The sequence below is a fragment of the Ischnura elegans genome, chromosome 3 (genome assembly GCF_921293095.1).
Source record: "Ischnura elegans chromosome 3, ioIscEleg1.1, whole genome shotgun sequence".
Taxonomy (NCBI): domain Eukaryota; kingdom Metazoa; phylum Arthropoda; class Insecta; order Odonata; family Coenagrionidae; genus Ischnura; species Ischnura elegans.
This window is the reverse complement of record NC_060248.1, coordinates 31,973,690-31,998,400: the sequence shown is the minus strand read 5'-3', so window position 1 is coordinate 31,998,400 and position 24,711 is coordinate 31,973,690. Positions and strand designations below refer to the sequence as shown.

The window sequence follows — 24,711 nt, the reverse complement described above, 5'->3', positions numbered from 1 at the left end:
GCAGGGAAAAATTTAGCATGTATGCTATAATATTCTCTGAGGCTTTGGGGGAGGGGGGTGTAATTCATGTTTGAAAAAAACTGCCACAGAAAAGAATTGAAAAATAGCAAGGTTGTAGTCAGTGGGGATTCAAGGAGTTCTAGCCCTCCTTAATGCACAGGAGACACAAATCTTAAACCTACATACAACCACCAACTGAACTTCCCCAAAATATATACTATCAACAGGTGAAACCCCTATAATGTTGTTCTGGCTGAGGCTGTGAAATAATGCCCAAAATGAGAAAAGCAAACAAATGAACTGGAAAAAGTTTGGAGAAAGCAGAAAGTAAATTAGGAAATAGCACGAGTCAAAAACATCTTTGAATTTCTATGTCATTCATAACTTTTATGAGGTTATAATGAGTACTTAATAACTATAATATATATAATGCATTTTCCTAAGCTTTGTTTGTCATCAATATCGATTAAATTTAGGGATTAAATTAGTACATAACTAATTCAAGCTGAAAGGGCATATTATTGCATAATAAGTGGTACCTACTAAAGATATCTCCTCATAGTTTTCAAGATGAAATATTAATTGTGGTGCGTTTAGAATACATAGATATATAATCGAATAAGGTAGTACACATTTTAAATATGTATTTCGGGAAGGCAAAATTGACATCTACAAATGCGATGAAAGAATAAAATGCACGATGATGGTTTATGAGAACTTATGAACATTTTCTCTAGGTAATTCTCATCTCATTAAAATACCATTAAACTCCCATGGATATGTAATGCCTCATGTTCTCATATTTTTAAAGGTAATGGGATGATTAATGTATAGAACTGAAAACCTAATCGACTGGTGTCATTAATTAATAAAAAGTAAACTGAATTTGCTAATCCTTTGTAAGGTTCACTGATTGTTTAATTAAGGGCACGACCCGGGTTTCGTAACTTAGTTACATCGTCAGGTGACTCAGTCATCGTCAGTCACCTGACGATGTAACTAAGTTACGAAACCCGGGTCGTGCCCTTAATTAAACAATCAGTGAACCTTACAAAGTTTTATTTCCTTAATTCCAATATGGAGAGGTTTCACAAAGTAAAGCCTGAAGTTATTAGTTATATTTTGCTAATCCTTGTTGCATCTTTTACCATTTCTAATGAAAGCGAATTTATACACATATGATTTGGTAAAAAAAATAAATTCTATGAATAAGCATGCAAAAGTTACATCATCAATTATGGCTGATTAAGGCATATTTGTGCTTCCACAAGGACTTAAGTAGTATAACAGACTTTGTCCAAATAATAATGTACAGCTAAACAACTTCATGCATATTTTAATTTGTATCTTGAGTGCAAGGCTTAAAGAAGTACGAATCTTCTCTTACCCTACACACTCAATGAAATAAGAAAAGTGTGCAAAATTAATGTGTGTACTATTTCTGTGACTGAATGTGGGCATCCAATTTGAGATCAGTTCTTTGATTTGAAATAAATTAATTGCCAAACTCTCTTTTCTGACTCTAAGAGGTAGGAATAGGCAAATGACAAATTCTGCAACGGAGGACTTAAAAAAAACCCAGAAGAGGCCCATACTGTTACTGTACATGTTAGAATGAGATGAGAAACTTAAGAAAACCAGAAAATGAGTCCTCTGGAGTAATTTCATAAACAGATGAGGCCGTGAAAAAAAATTTCCTCTCCCTATCAGTGCATGACACAATGATTTAACTATGTAATTCATTGATTTGAACACTATGGATTATAATGTTAAACAACTGTGTGACTTGCACATGGTGTCTTTTCAAGCAGTCTTATGCAGTGCAAAATAATTTGCAACAGGCTTTTTTTCAAGTGGAGGTATAATACAATTTGAATACATCCACACCCTATATTTTTTCATCCACTGATAGCTGAAACAATAACACTTTCATAATTCTATTATATATTCAATTGTCAAAAAAGATAAAATTATTAAAATTTAACATTATCTTACCAAGGGACCGTTAGGCTTCAGAAACATATGCAATGCAATTCATACGCACAAGACAAAATAAAATACGCCATTGTTGTGAGAAAGCACAATTTTGACGTAGGCATGGGTTCCAGGAAGACTCCGTCATCAAGGAAAGGACTGCCCTCTTGGGTAAACAATCTAACAAACTCTACAAATGCACATGCCATTACAGTCACTACTAAGCCCAATAGACAATAATGCCTTTGAAAGTAGTAGTCATATCTGCTCACTCATTCACACTTTCGGTGGAGATGAAAGCTATTTACATAGTAAATTTATATATTGCTATTTATGAATATAACTATACCAGAAAAATACAAGTGAGAAATTACAAAATATTTTTCTTTCGAAAAGATTTTTTTGTGATCATTGTTATTATATCAGAAAAAGCACCTAAGGTGATGTAAGAAATTGATAGATCAATTTTTTCCCTTTTCCTTTGGATGGCTCCTGTGCTGCAACATGGGGTGCATATGGGGAGGAAGACAAGAAGCCAAAATAACGATGATTTTCATAGATATATATATGTCCTCGGTGATTCATTCATTACCATGAAATGGAGACAGGATTGGGAAGTAGACAAAGGAACAGTGAAGTGGTAGAATAGCATCCATTCTTGATCACAACACTGTGTCCAGCGTTTCCAAAGACTGGAGTATGGTCTCATCCCTTGAACACCATTCCACCAATTCATCAATTGTAACCACGCCATCTTTATTTGTGTCTATTTGCTGAAAGAAAGAAAAACAAGAAGAATTTAATTATCAAGAATACTAATCCTGATAATACACACCATGATTGGGTAGTTCACTCAGACTGACTATTGCAATTCATCATAAGTATTTGATAGCTGGCAGGAAAAATAAGTTACACCGGTTTTTCATGAGTTAGTGACGTCATTGCAGCTCTGGTTCATAAACTCACTCAGAGAGAGCCCATCATTGGGGGAAGGAATTGCTAATAAGGGTATAAGAAACAGCAAGCAACACATAGCTAATATGAGGAGAGGGAGGAGTAGCTGAGAGGTGGTGACTTGATCCAGTGGTGGATACAGAAAAACTCAAGGGATATCTTGAGCTACCTTTACTTTTGTTGTAATGGCAAATAAATGCCACATACAAAGCTCAAGAAAGTTTTATTTAAAATGATAATACACACACTCAAGATAATGTCATCTTATGATATAAAAAAGTCACAATAATGGTCATGCAATTTTAGGTAATGTTGTCTCGGTGTCTTCCGTGGCGTAAAGAATTTGTGGATTTCTCCATTTTCCAGGTTATCGCCGCGTTTCGTTGTCGGAGGTGACGTAACAGTTTCGCCAGGATTCCACCAGGCGTCTTCGGGTCGAAGTGGTGCTTTCGGTGTTTTTGCCGCGTACATATAGGAGGAGGGAGAGCTATATATACGCGGCAAAAACACCGAAAGCACCACTCCGACCTGAAGACGTGTGGTGGAATCCTGACGAAACTGTCATCACCCCTGACAACGAAACGCGGCGATAACCCGGAAAATGGAGAAATCCACAATTTTAGGTAATGCGGGCGGCCCCACAATGGGGGGCATGCTCCTCCTTATGTATTCGCCACTGCAGGGGTGCAGCTAGGAATTAAGGCTGGGGGGGTTAAGGTGCAACTAATACTGAGGTGTGTGGGGGTATGGAATACCCACCAGGATAAGCGGTAGGTGCAAGATTAGTAAATAGTGGAATTTTAAGATAAATGGTTCAAAATGTTGAGTTTTACGGCTTTCTGAGGGATATTTTATTAATCCTGTCACTATTCTATAAGTAATATCAATCCAAGTAAGTAAAATGGATTTAACTAAAAAATTTCTCTGAGTTCTGGGGGGGTTTTATCCCCCAAAACCCCCTCCTTGCTACGCCACTGTGCCACTGACTTGCTCTACAGGAGTGGGTAACATCATGAACTTATCAAGAGACAGTGAAACCTTAAGTGTGGTTTTCACCTTATGAAAATGGCATTAGCTAATAGCCGGATGCTGTGGAATCTTCTTTTATTACTTTTGCAGGGACAGGGACTTGAGGACTGGCCATCTGGAGCCACAGCAATGATGAGAGAAATAAAATTGCCAACAAAGGTAATGTTTTTTGCAAGCAGGCGAGTTCCATTTTTAATATTTTGACTTTACTGGTTCTATGTTGGAGATCCTCAGAAACAAAAGGAGCTGTCTTGAGAAATGGAGAAATCAAGGGCAACAGTATGTATATCAATCTTTGGATTGCAACGCCAAATGAGTAAAAGAATGTCTCTATTGGAGAAAATTCTCATATAAATATGTCTGAGGTAACTATTACTCTCATTCTATATGAACTAAAATTATTTAATTTTTTTCATGACCATATTTCATAAAGCTTTCTGTAAAAAAGAGAAATTTAATGAAAATTTTGGAAAAATAAGTTAACTTACATGAAATATTTTCTCCACGTGCTCTCTTGCAGAGCCCTCTTCAACAACTGGGTCTGTCGATCGGCCGAGCATCTCATAGATTGAGGAAACTACATCCAGCATTTCATTCTGGGTGATGAGGCCATCACCGTTCTGGTCATAAAGGCCAAACACCCATTGCAGTTTTTCTTGGACACTGCCACGTGAAACCTTGGACAGGATGCCCAGAAAGTCCTAGTTTTTTTTATAAAAGAGATAGAAGAAAAGTTACGCACAGCAACAAATGAGTGAAATAAAAAGACATTGCTGATTAGTATTACACATTACAGTAAAACCTCTATGTAGTGAACCTCTTTACATCATAAACCTCCATACATCATACCACCCCTACGGTCCCATCTGATTTACATGTAAATTTATGGGCAAACCTCTTTGTAGTGAACCTCTTTATATCGTAAAACCTCCACTTATCATACCAAGGAGATGCCCCCGAGATGGCCTAACTACCTCAGCAAAACGTACCGAGACAACAACAGACCATGCTGCCGTGATTACGTACATGGAATGACATTTTCAGCAATAAATTTTTCACTCTTTTTTTTCTTATATACCTTATTATGCTGTAATTTTCACGTTAATCATTAGTTGTGGCAATTTTGTTCAATATGAGAGCATACCTAACAGTAAATAATATAAAAGGTATCCAACTATCCCAATCATTTAAAGTGACTGTTGAATTGAGAGAGATCAGATCATTTTCTCTGGAATCATGGTAAAAATCATGCGATAGCGTACCCTTTCTGTAATTATTAAATAATAAATATATGTTCACTGATGCATGCATGTTTATTTAAACACATAAATATAATGGTTTAAAAGAAGCAGTGCCTTTCATTTCCAAAGGATATGAAAAAATGGTGCCTATCACTAAAACCTCTCTATAGTGAACCTCCATACATCAAATTGCCCAAATTTTGGTCCCCTCCATTACAATGTAAAGAGGTTTTACTGTATTATTATTATTTTACAGGTCATGAACTAGGAAAAGGATTATTCAAGAAATAACCACAGACGAGCCAGATGTGTACCTTTAAAGGGTCACCTGCAAGCAGTGCCGATTTCAGGACAGGGACAAGGGGAACCTGGCTGATAATCTTCCAGCATTAGTGGGGGTCCAAACATAATTGCTATTTTATCTATTGTACATTGGATAGCCCCTCTCTGGATCCACCTCTGCTTGCAAGTGATCTTAAAGGGCAAAATTATTTACATTTGTATCTCTGGTGAATAACCAAGTGTTCTGAGTCCTAGCTATAGCCCTAGGATTGTGGTGCTATTCCCACAAAAATTCTGCCCTGTGGAATTGTATAATCGCAGAATAAACCATATCGTCCTCTTTAGCCAACAAAGCTCTGCAGGAAAATACTTTGGCAGTTAAAATGGTAGAATGACTGTTGTGAATTTGGGAAGTTAAGATTCAAATCCTGGTCTAGTCAAATGATTTTCCTTCTAAATAATTTCCTTACTTTCTATATACTATATACTTACTTACTATATAAGGAAGATTCGTATGGAGCATTTTGTCAGTCACCATGGCCTGTGCCCTGTACCCATATTGAGGCTCCTCTTCAATTTCAATTAAAGCCTATTTTCTATCATTCTTTCATCTTTAAATTCTATTCTTTTTCTCCCACTTCCCTTGTTACCTAACATTCTCACCTCTAAAGCAGTTTTCAGCATTAACTCCCACCAGTGGCACCGACTCCATGGGGCCTGAGGGTGCCCGAGCCCCCCCAAAAGTTTGTTACAGATGTGAGAAAAAAATGTTTCAGGCTTGTTGATCTTCCCCGAAGTGTCCAGGTATCGATATTAGAGTGATCAGGGTTCCAATGTTGATCATATGACTCTTCTAAAATGCTTAAAAACCTAAAATTCACTGCTTATAAAATTTACCGGGGCAAGGTCCCTGGTTTGGGCCCCCCAATATTTTTTGTAAGTCGGCACCCCTGCTCCTCACCTACATATTACTACAGTAAACTCTTGATTTTACGAAGTCAGTGGGACCGGAAAATTGGCACTTCGTAAAATCGAGTTTCGTAAATTCAAACCTTTTTCATAAGTCACGAAAAAAATGTTCACTTTTGTTTCTTCCGCCGTTTTTTGTCTTTAGTTCGATTTATGATGTGAAAAATCGTTAAATACCACCATAAAATTCCCATTTCTAGTTCATACTTCAACATCAACGATCGCTAAAGAAATTCCCGACCAGTTTAGAAAACGTAATCAAATAATGAATTGCAATGTTTATTATAAGAATTAACAGTAATAAATTTGTGGTTAGGAGCCAATAGCTACTATTAAGTATGCAAAAGATAGATATTTGTTTCTGACACCCACGGAATTTTAGCGGCAGCCGGCCTAACCGCCATTTATGTCGCCCTCTATCGCTCAGTGACGAGAAAAAAAGAAAAACAAGGGTCTTAGCCCGTTTCCAAAATAACCTTCGTAAGTTAATATTTCGAGTTACTTCGTATTTTCAGCAGAATGTGCTCTATTTTCACTGAGACTCAATTACGATCATAAATAACGTAGGATGTGATTATCTTCTGGCGAATATTTGAAGTAAATTCTGTTTGAGTTCTCCGTCCGACTACTGTTTATGGCAACGACTTCGCAGACGTTGCCATAAAAGACTTAATTCTTCATCAGGACTGTATTCTTCATACCGGGTGTGAGGTGACCTGTTCATATAGTATGTTTCTCTCCTTTTATGCCGACAGGAGCAAGGTTCCAACCGGAAAACGACAGGAGAAACATCTTACAGTATCGGAGAAATATAGATAGAAACGTTATTATCCACATTGATTGTTTTCCTACAAGAGACGTTTTATCATTTCTCAACGTGGTTAAGTATTGGTTCGCTAGCGTGAATTCCCAAAAAATGACACGCAAAAACCTGTACCGTCACCTCATTTAGTTTTCGTGTTCCTTTCTCCGCCGTATTGAAAGTTAGGCAAAGGATCATTGACATAGAGAAAAGATTTTTTTAGTTTTAGCACTAAAAATAGTCGCGCCATAATCGTAAATAAATATAGTGTGGAAAGAGCAAAGAAATGAATTTCAATTGAAAAGTCAGCTGAGAAGAAGAGAGACAATTATAAGCGCGGCACCATTTTCCCGATAGTGGAAGATACTTCTTCCGCCTCTCTCCGGTTAATAACTTCCCCCCGTTGCAGGTAAAGATGAACCATGCCCTTCTCCACAATCGGGGAACGTTCCCAGTGGGTGGGGTGAATAAGAGTGGGATGGGGATTGCCTGAGGGAAGAAGTGTGGTCAGCACAAGGACTGGTGAAGGGGGCAGGACAAAGAAGGGTGGGGAAATGGCCTTCAGCTCTGCCTCGGTCTACTTTTGGGGGCCGTATTTTTTTGCGACGCACACAAGCACAGTCTCCTTAGGGAGGGAGTGAATGGAAAATGCTGGGGAAGGAGGGGTTTGGGATGCGTAAGGTGGGTGTCAGCAAGATCAGCCAAAGGCGGCAGGAGGGAAGGGACGGCTTTGGAAAGACAGAACCCCAGCATGGGAGAACGGGGAAGCGCGTGAGAAGAAAGTTCATGGTTAGACTTGGAAGTGCGTCTTCATTACGAGAAGCCTGAAATATAAATTGGCGGTAAATAGAGCCCAGTACTTAAGATATTTAAGTTGTTCATTCACAAAGGCCAATATATACACGAAAAGATATTATGGCGCGGATTGCATGTATCAACGTCCATTTCGGGATGTTATTACTTTCTGTTCCCATTTATAAAAGTAGCAAATAGATTTGAAAGAATGATAATCATGAATAAAAATATCTAAATCGATATCCAAACGCGCATAGATGAGCAAAATAGATGAATGTATACATACCGATCCATCGCGAGTAATACCGCTCAAGCTTCTTCCGGTATAGGACTTTAAAATCCTGGATAATGCCTTGGTCCAAGGGCTGGGACTTGCTAGTCGAGTTCGGGGGTAAAAAGAGGACTCGAACATTAGCCAATTTTAGATCTTCCACGTATTTATGAACGGTGGAATTATCCATTATTAAAACAATTTTGCTGTTCTTTCCAGCAATTTTTCTCTGTAGACGTATAACCGTTTGCTGGAAAATTTCTCGGGTCATCCAGCTGTTTTTATTTGCATGGTAAAAAACGGGGAGGGCTTCCAATTTTACATGTTTTAAGCACCGTGGCCTTTCAAATTTCCCAATGACAACGGGCTTATTTTGTCCGTGCCCGTTTGGTTGACGCACAGCCCCACAGTAACACGCACTTTACTCTTTTTCCCCCCATGGCACCTTTGCCCTTTGAAACCCAGGGTTGCGTCAGGTAATGCATTAAAAAATAGCCCAGTTTCAGGGGTCAGCGAGGGTGAGCTCGTCGAGGAAAGGGTCCCGGATTAGGGACCCTTCGAAGTGCTTCGGCGAAAAGTAGTCAAGTAGTCTTCGAAGTACGTTCACAGCAGTGCAAAGGGTTAATTAGGGGTGTACAAAATACTCCGCGCGACCTTCCTGACATGTTAAACTACGAATTATTGTCGATGCTATGTTTACGAACAGGCACGTAAATAGGGGCATAATGTCAGCCGCGATATTTTAACTGAACTCCTACTCCCCCTAAATTCCCACAGTGAGGTTTTTGGCGACCCATTTCTCTCCAAAGTTGCATTATCATTTACGATTTCGCACTTTTAATGGACCACAGTTGGAAGCGCTGATTTTTTAGCTACTTACGCCGGCGTTACTAGTTTTGTTGACAAATTTTTCGCCGTAGTTCGTATAAACGAATGCCATTTGCTCCTAGGGACCGAGCCGAGGTTCGTAAATTCAAAAAATTTCGTATAATCGAAACTTCGTATAATCGAATAGCGCCATGTATTTAGCATAGGCTTTTCACCGGGACCGCAATATCACTTCGTATAATCGAAAACTTCGTAAAATCAAGAGTTTACTGTATCTCCGTACAAACCTCCTGTCTCCTCCTTGTATCTCCTATAATGCCTCTCCTCAACCACTGTCTCTCTCACTTCCTACTTCCTTACCTCTCTGTCCATCTCATCTTCTCTTCCATCCCACTGTTTACATACATCTCTCTAAGTCCCCTATAAAAAAATAGGGGAGTCTCAAATGTGTTTATCAAAAGATCTCTTTTGTATGGCTTTCTGTCATGTTTCATTGGTAGGCTTGAATTACAAGGCATTATTATTGTTTTCATGTATGTAAAATAATTGAGGTTTGTTTCATAATGATGGCATAGAATTATTGCCAGTAACGTGAGTTCTTGCTTTTTGAATCATGTAAACCAGCCAACCAGGGCAATACACCAACATTCTGAAGCAAAACTTCATTCCTTGTCCAAGACAGATCTCCCCGCCACTTATACCGGGAACTGGTTGCTGTGATGGTTTGAAGGATCTACCTCTTCAGCATAAAATAAACAGGATAATATGCACTAAGGGGAATATGGCCGGTGAAGTATAAATCACGGATGGCAATAGAAACTAAACGAAAGTCAAAACCAGTAAAATTTCAATGTTTCGTTCCCAGGAGCAAAATGGAGAAATGAAACAAAATAGATTTAAACTGGGGGAGCCAGGGGCGCAGCTAGGAATTAAGGCTAGGGGGGGGGGGGGTTCAGGCGTAACTAATACTGGGGGGCTTGGAGGTATTGCAAACCCACCACAGGAAGCGGGAGGTGCGGAGGCCTTCCGCCGGAAAAATAAGATAAATGGTTCAAAACAGTGATTTTTACGGTCTTCTGAGGGGTATTTTATTAATCCTCACACTATTCTATAAGCAATATTAATCCAATTAAGTAAAATAGATTTAACTTAAAAATTTCTGTGAGCTCTGGGGGGGGGGTTTCATCCCCCAAAATCCCCCCCTCGCTGCGCCACTGTGGGGAGCTACACTCGGGGTCGAAATGAAATCGGAGTCAAAACTACTTCGGGTCGAAACTAAACTAAAACTCTGGAATGGAATGAACGTAGATAATGCTTCGCACCAAAGGTACCAAATACTTTATCTTCGAACAATTTAGTTTTGACCCACTTACCGAGTACGAAGTATGGTTGAATGAAGTAGAGGTTCGGCCAACTGCCATTAGATGCATGGGGCACTCATATTTTTACCACTAACAGGAGAAAATTGAACGCAAACTGGCCATTCAATTTTTAAGCTCAATATTTTAACCTCTCCACACATATGTCTAATGTAATTGGTCGAAACTATTCCCTCTTACCTCCTTCACTCAACTTCTGGGATCGGAACTTATTAACTATGAGCTGTGGAGTTTCAGTCAATTTAGTTTCATTCCCGGGAGTAAAGTTTCGTCCTGGATTGAAACTGAACTCCTTGGTGATTTTCATTTTCTGCAGGAACGAAACTGAACCTCGGCCTCGTATTTTCATTCCCCTCCGGGTCGAAATGAAACATTTTTCGTTTCGTATCACTTGCCATCCCTGGTATAAAGGCAAAGTATGAGTGAAACCTTTCCAGCGTTGGTATAGAAAAAACTTGAAGGTAGGCTTCCAGTGAGCGGGCTACAATGAATATCATTTTAGATTAAAAGTTTTTTTAGGAACAGCTTGGCTGTGTTGCTCAGACTCGTAGGCAATGAGCAAATGCGTTATGCTGTTTGGGTTGCCTGAACTCAGGGATAGCAGTAAAATTTCCCGATCTGATCGGAAACCAAATTTTTTGTTAAAGATTTTATCGGTACTTTTTTTACTCACAAATTTATAAACTTTTATTCATATTAAATTCGGAAACTAATATGTTGAATTTGATTGGAAGCGCTTCGATTAATTTAAACTTGTAATTAAAACATTTTTCTCACTAAGGGCTCAAAAATATTGTAGAGATTGCTGTCCGTTTTCATCAAAACTTTAAGCTATGATTGAAAGAGCACTATCCTCACTCAAAGCTGTTAAACAAGTGACCCTTCCATCTTCTTGCTGAAGGTAGGATTGGTAAGGGTTGAAGTTAAGTACACCTAAGTTCAGAAAAGCGCCCTGTTCCGATAAAAACATGATAAGCCCATCAATGGGAGAAAGTTTCAAACAGAAACTTAAGAAGCTCATGGGTAGTCTAAAAAGATGCCTTCCTGCCATTTCCCCTCTCTTAGTCCACTGTTCGTTCGAAGTCGAGGGATCAGATATAATTCACCAAGATAGTTACAGAACACCGTTTCACGTTTGCGACTTTATTTTTGGGATCCACGAAAAAAAAAACGAAATGAAAATCCACCTGGTACGATCCACCCTATTTTTTTTAATTTTAGACTATGGTTGGTCTAATGTGATCATCAACTTGCAAAAGCATTAAATTCCTTTCCTTAAATACCCTGAATTATCTGATTTTTCTAATTTAATGGTATTCAAGGAAAGGAGTTCTATTTTTTTTGTACCTTATACGACGTATTAAATCTTGTATAAATCATAGTCGAAAATAAAATATCAGCGTGGAACTTGAGCATCGAGTTTTTATTTCATAAAGAATAACGAACACGCTTGCAGAAGGTCACGTTGGCTCTTACCAACTACGAAGATAATAAGCATGGAATGTGCACTGAGGCCAGCCGGGGACTCTCTCTTCTTTTCTGATCTGGCTAACACGGAAAAAATGCAGGACACAGCTTCTTGATTGCAACCCCAACTCCGAAACTATATGAAATTGATACGAGGTCAATAAAAGCGTCAATTAATCACTTGCTTAGCAGACGGTTGGATATCCACGAATCATTACGTGCTCCTTAGATCTGTTCCTAATTCTCCGTTCCAACCGTAAAATATTACATAGGATAAACCTCTGCAAATTTCCCACTACACTGTTTACTTTGCAAGAAAGACACACATTCATATCTTCTAGAAATTATAATAACAATTTATTTACGGACTAAATTACTTTTTATGTTCATTTAATGCACGATAAAATAATTTTTCGTTCATTTGTATACATTTAAAGCTTAAAGTCTGCACAAGCAAAGAGCCCAGCCGAAGAACTGACCCCCTTTGGTACGAAAAATAAAAAAAAACGAATTAAAATACGCAAAGAAGAGTATATATCAATATAGACCACCTAAGGCTAGAAGGAATCTATAAATGCCTCACGTAACTTTTTTCTACATGGATGAAGTTTACAATGATTTAATTCAATAACTTTAAAATAATGAATTAAAAAATAACGCCAGGACAGTAATTCATTCAAGTACTCCAATGAAATTGTATTATTAAAAAATATTGGTCGGAACGCAAAGGCTCATTTGAAAACCCAAAGTTTAAGGATGCTATGGAAACATAGACCGATTTATTCTGAGCATCACGGTTATAGATGTATGGCCTCGTTTTTTACGTTTGTGTTTTTAATAGAATTATAGCGTCTCGCGGATGGGCGCTTATCTAGGATAAACGGTTCTTACCATCCTTTTAACAGTGTAAAATTATCTGTATTGTGAAAAGTATTTTATCCCACATATTTAGCTCTTAACTTAGGGAATCAAATTTAATTTCAAACTATCATGAAATATGATGGTGATACAAAAATTATTCTCAGGCCCCTTTCAGACGGGACGGCTTTTTGCCGGCCGCCGTCCACGGCACGGCGCCATGCCTTTAAATAACCATAGGTAGCTATGGATGTCTTCAGACGAGTCGAATCGCGCCGTGGACGGCACCGTGCCGTGGACGGCACCGCGCCGTGGACGGCCGCCGTGGTGTCCACGGCTCCCATTTCAATCCGGCCCGGCGTACGCCGTCCACGGCGTGAAATAAACACTGTGGTGTATTGGACTGTTCAGACGCGTCGACTTCCGCCGTCCGCCGTGTAGTCCTATAGAATTCAGAGTAGCGTGATCAGCGAAGAAATACGGACATGAATAATATTTCATCGTTCCCATATTTAAAATTGTGTTTTTGAACGAGATGGGAGATATTGTAGCGGATGCTGAACTCCTCATTTCTCTTGTTACGGATAGACCCATTCTATAGGATAAGAGTTTGGAAGGATATAAATCCACGACAGAAAGTAGTGCAGCACGGAGTGAAGTATTTCTGGAGCTGGACCCTGAATTCAACATCATGAATGCCGAAAAAATGGACAAATATGGTAAGTATACCATTAATATCGAACACCGCACAGATAATTACAAAGTAATCCCGAGGCTTACCGATTGGACTGACGAATAAACTCTTGTTGTTAGACGATTGTTATGACATTCTGTAGCATGGAAGTGGAAGGGAACATTTTTCTACCGAATCCAAGTCATGCAATTACGTGTGCGATATGTCCAACAGCTATCAACCTATCTAGAGCTAATCATTTATTTAAATGGAGAAATAGAGAAAAATGCTAAAATATGTGTATTCTATTAAGTAAATAATAAGACTAACGATATAAGCAAAAATTTTCTATATGACTATATGTACGTATCAATTGTAAATTACGCCGAGTCACGATATTCCATACCATCGGGGAGCTGCCGCGGACTGCGCGCGCGGCAAAAACATCGATTTTTATTTTGCTTGATTCTAATGGTCGTAGTTGATTTCTTTGGATGGATACCTACTCTAAAACGTTTGATGTAATTTAACGTAAATATCTTGTGGTAACACTGTGATCCTTCTCTTATAATCCCAAATAAACACAAAATTTCGACGAAAAACAAGAGTCCTCCAATTTGTATCGTATCGACGATAAATATCGCAAGACAGCGAGAAATTAGGTTATATGAAATGTAATTTAAATGTGGCACTAATTAAATTATATCTTATACATAATTCACTTGCTAAAAATTCACTTTCCAACGTCCGTCGAGCACGGTATTGCCCGTGGCCAGCAGAAAGCTCCGAACTGTGCCGCACGTTCGAAAAATCGATCTTAATTTCGGCGTCGCGGGCGGTCGTAATTCTTCTGTTGGCATCATTCTCTATAGGTTTTGTTGTACATATGGTGTAAATATCTCTAGGTGACTCAGCGATCCTTTTTTTATAGTCCTAAATGAACTTAAAAGTGGAGCCTGAGGATAGTTTTTAATTTAAACTTCATTAAAGGAATTCTACCAAGCCTGCATAACCTCAAGGATGCGGAAACAGTTAACTTCCACATAGAGGTATTGCACATTCTGCAGAGGATATAGCAGTCGCGAGCAGTTTCTTCTCCTCTAGCAGGATCAAGTCTATCTCCAGCATCACTTAATTCTACGCCGTCAAACTAGTCAACTTATTCTGTGAGAGATGTGGTATTGTTTTGGGATTTGGGATGCAGCGAAAGGTTTCAACTTAATCAATATTTTGTGTATTTTGTAAAAATTCTTTGATTTTTGTTTTTTCTTCCTGTTTGATTTCTTTAAATATTTAAAAGCACTGGAAAGAATTTCTGATAAATAATGTTTTGAGAAGTAAACAATAAAAAATTCTAAAATCGGACTGAATGAAAAAATCATTATGATGTACTCCCCATTTCACATGAAAGTGTTAAGAGCTATTACATTTTCTTTCTTTAGTAATGATATTTTATGTTTCCTATGTCTAAAAATAATATTATGAAAAATAATGCTAGTATAAATACCTTTAAAAAGAAATTGAATGATAATAACCTATCAAATGAGTTACTCATTGACTAGTTACAGATTTCATATTTGTATCGAGGTTCCCTAAACTAAAGTTAATATATCAGCAGCATAGATATTTTATAATAATTTAAATTATTATTTTAAAATTCGCACCTATCCATGATAACGACTCAAGAACTAGTGAATAAATGTCGCTGATGGTCGTGCCGGTTGCTTGCCGTACTGTTATCTGTATTTCACGGCGCGCCGTGAACGGCGACCGGCGGAAAGTCGTCTCATCTGAAGCTGTCTGAATTTCACGGTGCGGTGCCGTGGACGGCCGCCGTCCACGGCACCGCACCGTGAAATTCAGACAGCTTCAGATGAGACGACTTTCCGCCGGTCGCCGTTCACGGCGCGGCGCGCTTTTAAATACAGAGAACAGTACGGCAAGCAATCGGCACGGCCATCAGCGACATTTATTCAATAGTTCTTGAGTCGTTATCATGAATAGGAGCGAATTTTAAAATAATAATATAAATTATTATTTTAAAATTCGCACCTATCCATGATAACGACTCAAGAACTAGTGAATAAATGTCGCTGATGGTCGTGCCGGTTGCTTGCCGTACTGTTATCTGTATTTCACGGCGCGCCGTGAACGGCGACCGGCGGAAAGTCGTCTCATCTGAAGCTGTCTGAATTTCACGGTGCGGTGCCGTGGACGGCCGCCGTCCACGGCACCGCACCGTGAAATTCAGACAGCTTCAGATGAGACGACTTTCCGCCGGTCGCCGTTCACGGCGCGGCGCGCTTTTAAATACAGAGAACAGTACGGCAAGCAATCGGCACGGCCATCAGCGACATTTATTCAATAGTTCTTGAGTCGTTATCATGAATAGGAGCGAATTTTAAAATAATAATATAAATTATTATTTTAATTGTTTATCTATACTGCTGATATAAATTTTATCTATGCTGCTTATATATAAAATTTAGTTTAGGGAACCTCGATACAAATATGAAATCTGTAACTAGCCAATGAGTAACTCATTTGATTGGTTATTATTATTTAATTTCTTTTTAAAATTATTTATTTAAGCATTATTTTTCATAAAATTGCTTTTAGACAAAGGAAACATAAAATTTCATTACTAAAGAAAGATAATGTATTGGATCTTAACACTTTCATGTGAGCTGGGGAGTGCATCATAGTGATTTTTTCATTCAGTCCGATTTTAGAATTTTTTATTGTTTACTTCTCAAAGCAATATCTATCAGAAATTTTTTCCAGTACTTTCAAATAATTAAAAAAATCAAACAGGAAGAAAAAAAATACAAAGAATTTTTACAAAATACATAAAATATTGATAAAGTTGAAACCTTTCGCTGCATCCCAAATCCCAAAACACTATACCACTTCTCTCACAGAATAAGTTGACTGGTTTGACGGCGTAGAATTAAGTGATGTCGGAGAATGAATTGATCCTGCTAGAGGAGAAGAAACTGCTCGCAACTGCTGTATCCTCTCCAGAATGTTCAATACCTCGATTTGGTAGTTAACTGTTTCCGCATCCTTGAGGTTATGCATGCTTGGTAGATTTCCTTTAAAAAAGTTTAAATTACTAGGCTCCTCTTTTCCTCAGGCTCCACTTTTATGTCCATGTAGGATTATAAAAAAAGGATCACCGAGTTACCTCGAGATATTTACACCACATATGCAACAAAACCTATAGAGAGTGATACCAAAAGGAGAAAGCGACCACCCGCGACGCCGAAATTAAGATCGATTTTTCGAACGTGCGGCACAGTTCGGAGCTTTCAGCTGTCCACGGGGAATACCGTGCTCGACGGACGTTGGAAAGTGAAATTTTTGCAAGTTAATTACGTATAAGATATAGTTTATTTAGTGCCACCTTCAATTTACATTTCATATAACCTAATTTCTTCGTTATAATTATCGATATTTATCGTCGATACGATACAAATTGTAGGACTGTTTTTCGTCGAAATTTTGTGTTTATTTGGGATTATAAAAAAAGGATCACCGTGCTATCTCAAGATATATACATTAAATTACATCAAACGTTTTAGAGTGTCCATCAAGAGAAATCAAATACGACCATTAGAATCAACTAACAATAAAAATCGATGTTTTTGCCGCGCGCGCAGGCCGCGGCAGCTCCCCGATCGTATGGAATGTCTAGACTCGGTGTAATTTACAATTGATATGTACATAAAGTCATATAGACTATTTTTGCGTACATCGTTAGTCTTATTATTTACTTAATAGAATACACATATTTTAGCCTTTTTTCTCTATTTCTCCATTTAAATGAATGATTAGCTCTAGATAGGTTGATAGCTGTTGGACATATCGCACACGTAATTGCATGACTTGGATTTGGTAGAAAAGCGTCAACGTCCACTATAAAATCTCCCATCTCGCTCAAAAACACAATTTAAAATATGGGAACGATGAAATATTATTCATGTCCGCATTTCTTCGCCGATCACGCTACTCTGAATTCTATAGAACTACGCGGCGGACGGCATAAGTCGACGCGTCTGAACAGTCCAATACACCACAGTGTTTATTTCACGCCGTGGACGGCGTACGCCGGGCCGGATTGAAATGGGAGCCGTGGATACCACGGCGGCCGTCCACGGCGTCGTGTCGTCCACGGCGTGATTCGACTCGTCTGAAGACACCCATTGCTCACTATGGTTATTTAAAGGCATTGTGCCGTGCCGTGGACGGCGGCCGGCGAAAAGCCGTCACGTCTGAAAGGGGCCTTGATCACATATCTCCCTCTAAGAACATGGCATCAAAGAATTTTTCCGAGAAAAATAATTATTAATGTGCTGATAAAGATAAACGGCTTAGTGACGATGATAAAATTGAAAATAAAACACACAACGGATGAAGAGGCAGGTTAAGGAAATATGTTTGCCCTCATGAAGGCGCGAATAACTAATGGGAGCCCTATGAAAGCCTTAGGGAAAAAATACGTACGTAAATTCCTCGAATGGATTATACCCATTAGAGAAGCAAGCTAGGAACTCGACGCTGGGCACGAGAGAAGGATAAAAAAAAACAAGCCTCAAGGACATCTAAAAAAGAGACTTTGCTTTCTGCTTTTGTGTACATTGAGACTTAGTACTCTAAAAAGAAGGGAGATTTTTTTAAACACCTTACAACCATCTTCTCGTCTCCCTTTTTATTACCTCGAGCGCACGGTATCGCGCTGCAAGTATAAGACCGGAAGGCAAATCAACACTCTTTGCTGCAAATTTCCTTCCATTCATGGTCTCAAGGGGTTTCAAGAGCTACAAAATTAGAGGAAACAAAAATGGGATGCGAATATGGATACCACGACACTCAGCGTTTCAGTGCCTGGCAAAAAGAAAACAACTTGTAAAGGATCAAGAGGTCGCTCAAAGCATGATTGGTTGAGCGGATTTTAGGCAAAAAGAATAAAAGAAAAAAAAAACGAGTTTAGAGATGAAAATAGGGTTATTAAATGTTAAACTAGATTGTTTCAGGCTTCACTTTGTGAAAATCCATTGTAAACAATAAATAGTTATGGTACTTTACACACGATTTATTCAAGACGACCGGTTTCGTCGCAGAGGCGACATCATCAGGTACAGAAATAGTTATTTTTACAGCTATTTTGCAGTTGTTTACGGACTAAATTACTTTTTATGTTCACTTAATGCACGATAAAATATTTTTTCGTTCATTTGTATTACTTTAAAGCTTAAAGTCTGCACAAGCTAAGAGCCCAGCCGAATAACGGACCCCCGTTTGATACGAAAAAAAAAACGAATTAAAATTGATTGCAATCCCAACTCCGACACAATATGAAATTGATACGGGGTCAATAAAAGCGTCAATTAATCACGTTCTGCCAGAAATAGCAACCAAATAAACAACGACAAAATAACTGTAAAAATAACGATTTCTGTACCTGATGATGTCGCCTCTGCAACGAAACCGGTCGTCTTGAATAAATCGTGTGAAAAGGTACCATAACTATTTATTGTTTGTTAAATGTTGCTCAGGATACAAAAAGAGTGCCATAAATGGATAGATTGAGTTTAAATAGAAGAAAAATATTGATTAGAAATTCTACATTCAGCAGCGAACGGCTCAAATTAGAGAGATGGCAGAGAAAGAAATGAAAATATCAATCATATCTATTTTATCTGGGATGTCGATACGCAAGTGGATTGGATGCCAATTTGCGAAGAAATATACAGAATCTTAAACCATCTTTTTCTCATAGAATGGTTTTTCATTTCTCCAGGAACAGGAACTTCTACGTTACGCCGGGGATAACTCGTAGTGCCCTAGTAGAGAAGTCGATTGCGTTCTTTTAGTGGGAAAAGGTAAAAAAAATAATTATTTTATATTTGTACGATAATATAGTTTTATATAAGACACGAAAAAAATTAACACATCAAAAAATGCCGACTGAAAATACTTGTCAAGATAGTAAAAAATTGTAAAGTCGAAAGGAACCGTTAGGTCAATGCAGATATCCATTTACTTTTGAGGCTTAAGTTGATATTAATTGCAAAATAATTCTGTACTGTTTGACTTATATGTCTGTTTACTGAAATAATGGAACACTTATACCAAATCAAGTGTGTTTTTCAATAAATCCGAAAAAAGAAAAATATATAACCAGCTACATTTACCGCAGTTGTAATCGTCCGCGAATCAGTATCAAAAGTTACTCGTCCAAAAATGCTGGAGCATTTTAAGATACCAGTCGTGATTTATTCTAGTTGAACATATGGACCATTTTCTAAAAAATAAATTTAATGCCATTCCTGAACTCATAATAACGAGACGACATTTTCAAACAAGCGCAGACAAGGAATGGAAATATTATTCACCGGATAAAATATATAATCTCTAAATAAGAGGACTAAATTTACGACGGCTTTTAAATTTCTATAATGAGAGAACCTCGGATTAACGAGTAAAGAAAGGGATTCCTTAGTCAGGTGATAAACAGAAATTCCAGGACGGCTCGAAAATCCGCCTTGGATTTCTGAATTTACCTGTCTCGGTCTTCTTTTTCGCATTATAAAAAAAACACCCTCGTCGCTTTGTCTCGTTCCAGAGGCTGGATTACGCTGATGCCCATCAACTGCGATGCTAATGGCCTACTTTACAAAATTATCTCATTTTTTTCTAACTCAAATAAATTCAGTAATCCACGAAACCGTATCCATATAATTTTCTTTATCAAACCGAAATCACATATAATTAGAAAAATTAAAAACTACATCTGGGCGAAATGCTACAGCGGCTACAAGGTAAACCTGAAGCCGTAAATAAAATAAAAAAACAACATTAAAACGAAATCAGATGAAAGCAAATATTACACCGGGGAAGGGAGTGGTCTCTATAAACAGTAGGATAATAGGGTAGTTTCCTTCATCAAAGAAAACGAAAGGCATTGATTGCGATTCGTTACCCAACATTAGTGTATTCATAATATACAAATTATATGGTTTTAGAAATCCCAGTTTATACTAATATTAATGGTCAATTTTAACCTCATTTGAAAAAGGCCAGATTGGGGCCCATGCGATGCCACTACACGTGACGTCACAGGGACCTGGATTCTATTCTATTAGGAGTCAGGAGTTTTACATCGTCTGAGATTACCAACGAATGCATGTGGCACAGAGCTCGGGGAAACATTTCCTAATAAACACCTATTAAATTTGCCTATGGTTGGAAAATTTCCTTCGTTTGATAGTGTTAATAATCCTTATTTAAGCCAAGTGCTATCTGCAAGCAGGGTACTCTGCTACCTGCTAGCAGCCTGCATCGTATCGGCGCTCATAGCCTCGCACCAAGGTGGCCTCACATGGCGGCAGCTGGAACCAGAATGACGTCACACGGACTTTTCCCAGCATTCATGCTCAGCCGTCGCGTTTTCGCGCCCTTGAAATTTTTCACTTTTCATTTAATCGCGAAAAATTGATATCGTCATTTAAATATATGAAAGTGTAAAATACGTGCTCCAGGAATAATAATCTTTCGATTTAGGCAATTAAAAAAATAGGAAACAACCCTATTTGTCGAATAATTATATGAGTTTTAGCTCCTAAGGGCAGAGAAAAATATTTGAGCTAATGCTCAATCGCGAGACGGAAAATTAAATTATTATTAAGATGTATATTAAACGGTCTCTATGTAGCACATTAAGAAAATGTATAACTTTTAGAGTCGTGATATTTCAGTGAGCAAAGCGCTTGGCTTCTGATTGACGGGACCCAGATCCAAAACTTGGGTGAGAATCGAGTGCGAGGTGGCCTTAAGAAGGGAAATTGCCCCCTCCCTCTTTCCTAAATATGTGAAATGCACAAGTGGCCAAGTGCCTGTGGCCAAGTCTATAGTGAGCTATACTATTTTGATAATTTTTTTGCATGCCATTTTATTAAAGCTTATTTTCCTAAGAATCTAGATGAATGTAAATATACAGTATTTATTTGTACTGAGAAATTGAACTATCCCATTTCCTTATTCGTTATTTTCTACTAGTTTTTGTTTTTTTTGACGAGGTTATCTGTTATATTTTAATTGTTATTTTTACTTTACTCACATTAATATGATTTTTAAAGAGGTTATTTAGTATATTTTAATAATCATTTTTACATTACTCACAATAATATGAGTTTTGTGCTTGCTAAATAATCTTTTCATTTAGGTTTTATATACTATTTTTTATGTCTAAAAGTTCAAGAATAAGGCCCCTATTAGCCGAGGCAACCAGACGCACAACCGGTTGCGCGTCCGGTGGAGCTGTAGAGTCGTGGGGCATAGAATAAAATGAGTCCTATTAGCCGAGGCAACCAGACGCGCCACCAGACTTTCCAGTCACCTGAGCCCCGCAACCGCGCCTTCCACCTTGGGTTGCTTAGGCCCCTATTAGCCGAGGCAACCAGACGCGCCACCGGACTCGCCACCGGTTGCGCGTCTGGTTGCCTCGGCTAATAGGGGCCTAAGACCCATTTTAGCCGAGGCAGCCCAAGGTGGAAGGCGCGGTTGCGGGGCTCAGGCGACTGGTTTCGGTGGAAAGTCTGGTGGCGCGTCTGGTTGCCTCGGCTAATAGGACTCATTTGATTATATGCCCCACGACTGACCAGTTCCACCGGACGCGCCACCGGTGGCGCGTCTGGTTGCCTCGGCTAATAGGGGCCTATCTTCTAACCTATCCAAACCAGCTATAGCGTTGACACACTGAGTGATTGAACGATATAGCTTTAGGCCAGCTTATCCGGTGGTCAGCGTTTTCGAACTCATGCCCGAACCCGGACGTAGACACAGAGGGGATAGCAGGCAGGGGGGGTGGTCCAGCCACTAGCTGACCTTGAGAGAGAGTCGATCACACCACTATTACCCACCACACTGCACCGGGCAGCGCGAAACATATGTACCCGTCCTTAGTTTTTCACTGCGATCTTTCGTGATACCTATTCGAACGAAAAAAAATTCGCTTTTCACACGGCTATCTCAGCGAGGCCATTTAGTCGTATTTGTCTCTGAAAGTTCGTCATTAACCCGAAAACTACTCAAGTCGCATTATAAGGTAATATATTAAGTTTTTTTTATGACCAAAACTGGAGCATGAAAAAGAAAACAACTTTCTTTGCAATATATTTGTGTGAAATGTATAAAAATTCTTGAGATTCAGAGAGAAAAATGATTCATATATTTCGGGAGCATGAATAGGGGCATGGACTTTTGTATAAATCTGATCACAAGGAGAGTAAGCTGTTGCTGAGAAGCCCATTTAACATTTAAAATTTGACCAAGACTGCCAAGAGGCCATTAATGGTATTTTTGTTTATCTTATGGTCTTTTTATCTCTCTCTCCTTCTCTCGAAAGCCAGATGAATATTTGAAATTTATTTGTCAACTAACACTTATAACGCGGAAAAGTTTCAAGACACTCTAGATGAAACTATATAAAAATATTTTATAGGGTCCGTCACCTAAAATAAGACAAAATCAATAATAGTTTACCAAATTCAGGTGCTAATATTTATTTTCACGTTTGCTGAGCAAATACGAAAGAGGCACAAAAAACGAAAAAGATTTTTATTATAGCTAAATTTTTTATTTGGTCTGAGCGGATCATATTTTGGCGACAAATATTATCTTAAAAATTCCATAATAAAACGTAGCGAGCAATCAAGAAAAACTATAAATGGTTGGAACATTTATCTTTCATCCTTAAAGTAAAACTTTACGAGGAAGTTCTCCTCCTTTTTTGGTGAAATTGAAATTGATTTGCTTAAACGCGGAAAAGTTTCGCGCTTTCTACCGTAAAAATGCTAAAAGGTCCATAAGATCGCAAAATTAACTATACATTATCACAGAATGAAAATATATAGCTTTATGCTGAGTTGAAGAAACAGATTCAACGTGGGAAGGTGATTTAAACATATACCACCTACACCTGCTCTTACACAGTTAATTAATATTATTCCATTTATTGCAACGAATATAATACATAGAACCTTAATAACGTGATCGACCTCGGTTCAAACGTCGCAATCGCACGTGAGAAGCACCACTTGGAATGGTGATACCTCATTGGAGTGTTCCAAGGCTTTCCCTACAAGGCATTCCTTTCTATGATTACACGTCAATTACACTATCCTGAGCCACGTTGACGCATCTGCACTTCATCATGCTCGAAGCAGATAACTAGGTCAATTATTAGAACGGAGGTTGGCGCCTTAGCATCAAACTATAATGGATAAATTTTGTACAATAGCTGGAGTAATATTAACTCCTAAGTATTTTACGAACTAGGTATTTGAAATTTGAATACCGTAAAACTGTAGTACCACACCGTATATCTTCTTGAAGAGATCTATCTCTACCTTTCTCCCAAGAGTTCATAATCATCCAGTTTTCAAAATTTAATTCCAACTCCATACTGCCACATCATTAATTTTGGTAGCGAGGTCCTTTTGTCCTTATGCTTTTATATCGATACAAATTTTAGACTGAGTGAGTAAGTTTTCAATGAGGAATTTGACAACGAAAAAGACAAAATACGATGACGTCCTCTTAAGTATTTATTGCGTTCACATGCTATTAGTTTTCCTTTCCATTCCACTTACACATCTGACAAGATCCATTATTATTCTGTTTTTTTTTTGCTACTTCGTCAGCCGATAGTTTCATTCATTTTTGGTTAGCTTCTTAATTGCCAAGGTGATGAGAAGGAAGAGGAATAATCGAGGCGATAAGGGTCGTATAATCGAGGCACTTCGAAGGGATTTCCGTCGTAATTTTCTCCCTGCACCCTTCCACATTTCTCATTTGGGAAGCCATAATTTTTTTCCCTCCGTAAAGCAAAAGCCTGTTCAGGACCAAGGTCCCCTCCATTCAACCGGAGGGGGCACGCAAAAAAATAGGCATAGGTCCGTCGCAACTGCCAGCGTCGAGCCACCAGCGTGCAGGGGTCTCCCGTTCCTTCCTCCCCCCTCTCGCTCTAGACCCTGCCTCCTAACTTCCACCTCGAGCGTGCCCGGAATCCCTGAAGAGAGGAAAAGGGGTAGCTATAGACGTAGAGCGGAGTCGTTCATGAGTGAACTGGTCAAAAATGAACGATTAGTGAACGAGACCGAAGGAATTGAATCCCGGTTTCCAAT

The 24,711-nt window shown here is 38.6% G+C and overlaps 1 protein-coding gene across 2 annotated transcripts in view; it reads right to left on the bottom strand.

The window, feature by feature from the left end:
• Window positions 1-1,062: 1,062 nt before the first annotated feature.
• LOC124155628 (Kv channel-interacting protein 4-like) overlaps window positions 1,063-24,711 on the bottom strand; it is a 397,142-nt gene continuing 373,493 nt past the window's right edge. For both annotated transcript variants that reach the window (XM_046529620.1, XM_046529621.1), the window contains exons 5-6: window positions 4,446-4,658; window positions 1,063-2,747 (exon numbers count right to left, since the gene is read on the bottom strand). In XM_046529620.1, coding sequence (XP_046385576.1) covers window positions 2,637-2,747; window positions 4,446-4,658 — 324 coding nt within the window. In that variant the 3' untranslated portion in view covers window positions 1,063-2,636. The remainder of the gene's footprint in view (window positions 2,748-4,445; window positions 4,659-24,711) is intronic.